This window comes from Sinocyclocheilus rhinocerous, unplaced genomic scaffold (genome assembly GCF_001515625.1).
Source record: "Sinocyclocheilus rhinocerous isolate Xijiao unplaced genomic scaffold, SAMN03320098_v1.1 scaffold623, whole genome shotgun sequence".
Lineage (NCBI taxonomy): Eukaryota > Metazoa > Chordata > Actinopteri > Cypriniformes > Cyprinidae > Sinocyclocheilus > Sinocyclocheilus rhinocerous.
In genome coordinates this window covers 8467-10011 of record NW_015644631.1, presented here as the reverse complement: position 1 = coordinate 10011, position 1545 = coordinate 8467, and the positions used below count along the sequence as shown (strand labels likewise).

The following is a 1545-nucleotide window of genomic DNA, read 5'->3' as shown; positions in this document are numbered from 1 at the left end:
GGAGTTTTTTGCCCAGAACTGAACCATACCGCCAAATCCAAACTGTATGCTAAGAGTCAATAATTTTTTACGCTAGTGGTCCTGACAGAACTACATTAATACTGTTGTTTTGTTGTTTATTACTGTGAATCTGTATTGTATAAAGCACTATATACAGTAAATAAATAACTAAATGAATTCAGTTTGAAAGAAAGATAATGTTGAAATCTCTCCATTTTCTTCATCTTTCTCAGAGCGGCTACATTGATGGTCCCGTCCTCAACACGTTCCGCACCAATCTGGTGGTGCTGCCCATGGTCATGGAGTATATGCAGTACAGCTTCATCGGTCTCGGACTCGCAGGCATTTTGGGAGCCGTGATGTTATACCTCAGTGACAAGGTACGTGGCCTACTGCACTTATTTTGCATGTTTGAGTGTTTTACTAATAATATCTTTTGATTCAGAGTGTGTATGTTTGTGCGAGTGCATGTGCGATATGTGAGATATTGAGAGGAAGTGGGTTTACGTGATGCTGAGCAAATGTGTTTTGGTGTTTAATTGTGTCTGAGTAGGTAGAAGCATAAGAACCCAGAAGCACTTTTAATATTCTTTTATCACCCCACTTTAACACTCTGCATGGGTTTAGATTGTTTAAAGTGCAACTTTTGCATGCTTTGTTTTACAGAAAGCCATGAAAAAGACATCATTTTCTCTCTCACAAGGGGTCAGCACCAACTATTTATATATGCATATTCAAAAACAGAGATTACAGTGAGAATTACAATCACAAATGTGTATATGCATGTCATTTGTCAAATCTCTAGACTTGAAAACATCTTTTGATTGTTTACAGTGTCACTTAAAGGAAAAATTCACCCAAAAATTAAAATTTGAAAATGTACTCACCCACAGGCCATTCTAGATATAGATGAGTCTGTTTCTCTGTTGGAACAGATTTGGAGAAATGTAGCATTACATCACTCGCTCACCAATGGATCCTCTGCAGTGAATGGGTGCCGTCAGGATGAGAGCTGATAAAAACATCACAATAATCCACAAGTAATCCACACCACTCCAGTCCATCAGTTAACATCTTGTGAAGCGAAAAGCTGCATGTTTGTAAGAAATAAATCCATCATTGAGGTGTTTAATCTTTAAACCATCACTTCTGGCCAAATTTCAAGTCCATAATCCATAATAAAGCTTCCTCCATTGAAAAAGTCCATCCTCTGTTGTCGTCTCACATCAAAATCCACCGACATATACGTTTATACGTTAATCTGTTTTTGCTTGTAAAAGGTGCTTGATCTGTGCAGATTTCTCTCTTGATTCAAGCAAGGCAACTTTTTCACTAGAGAAAGCAATATTATGTTGTTTAAGCCGGAAGCAATGGTTTGAAGTTAAAAATGTCTTGATGGTTTTGTTTTTACAAACATGCTGCTTTTCGCTTCACAAGACATTAATTGCTGGACTGGAGTGGTGTGGATTATTGTGATGTTTTTATCAGCTGTTTGGACTCTCATTCTGATGGCTCCCATTCACTGCAGAGGATCCGTTGGTGAGC

At 38.1% G+C, this 1545-nt stretch overlaps 1 protein-coding gene across 2 annotated transcripts in view; it reads left to right on the top strand.

Annotated features, from left to right (window-relative positions):
* The window catches only part of LOC107758624 (scavenger receptor class B member 1-like), an 18035-nt gene that overhangs the window by 10890 nt on the left and 5600 nt on the right, over positions 1 to 1545 (top strand). For both annotated transcript variants that reach the window (XM_016576392.1, XM_016576393.1), the window contains exon 11: positions 234 to 380. In XM_016576392.1, coding sequence (XP_016431878.1) covers positions 234 to 380 — 147 coding nt within the window. The remainder of the gene's footprint in view (positions 1 to 233; positions 381 to 1545) is intronic.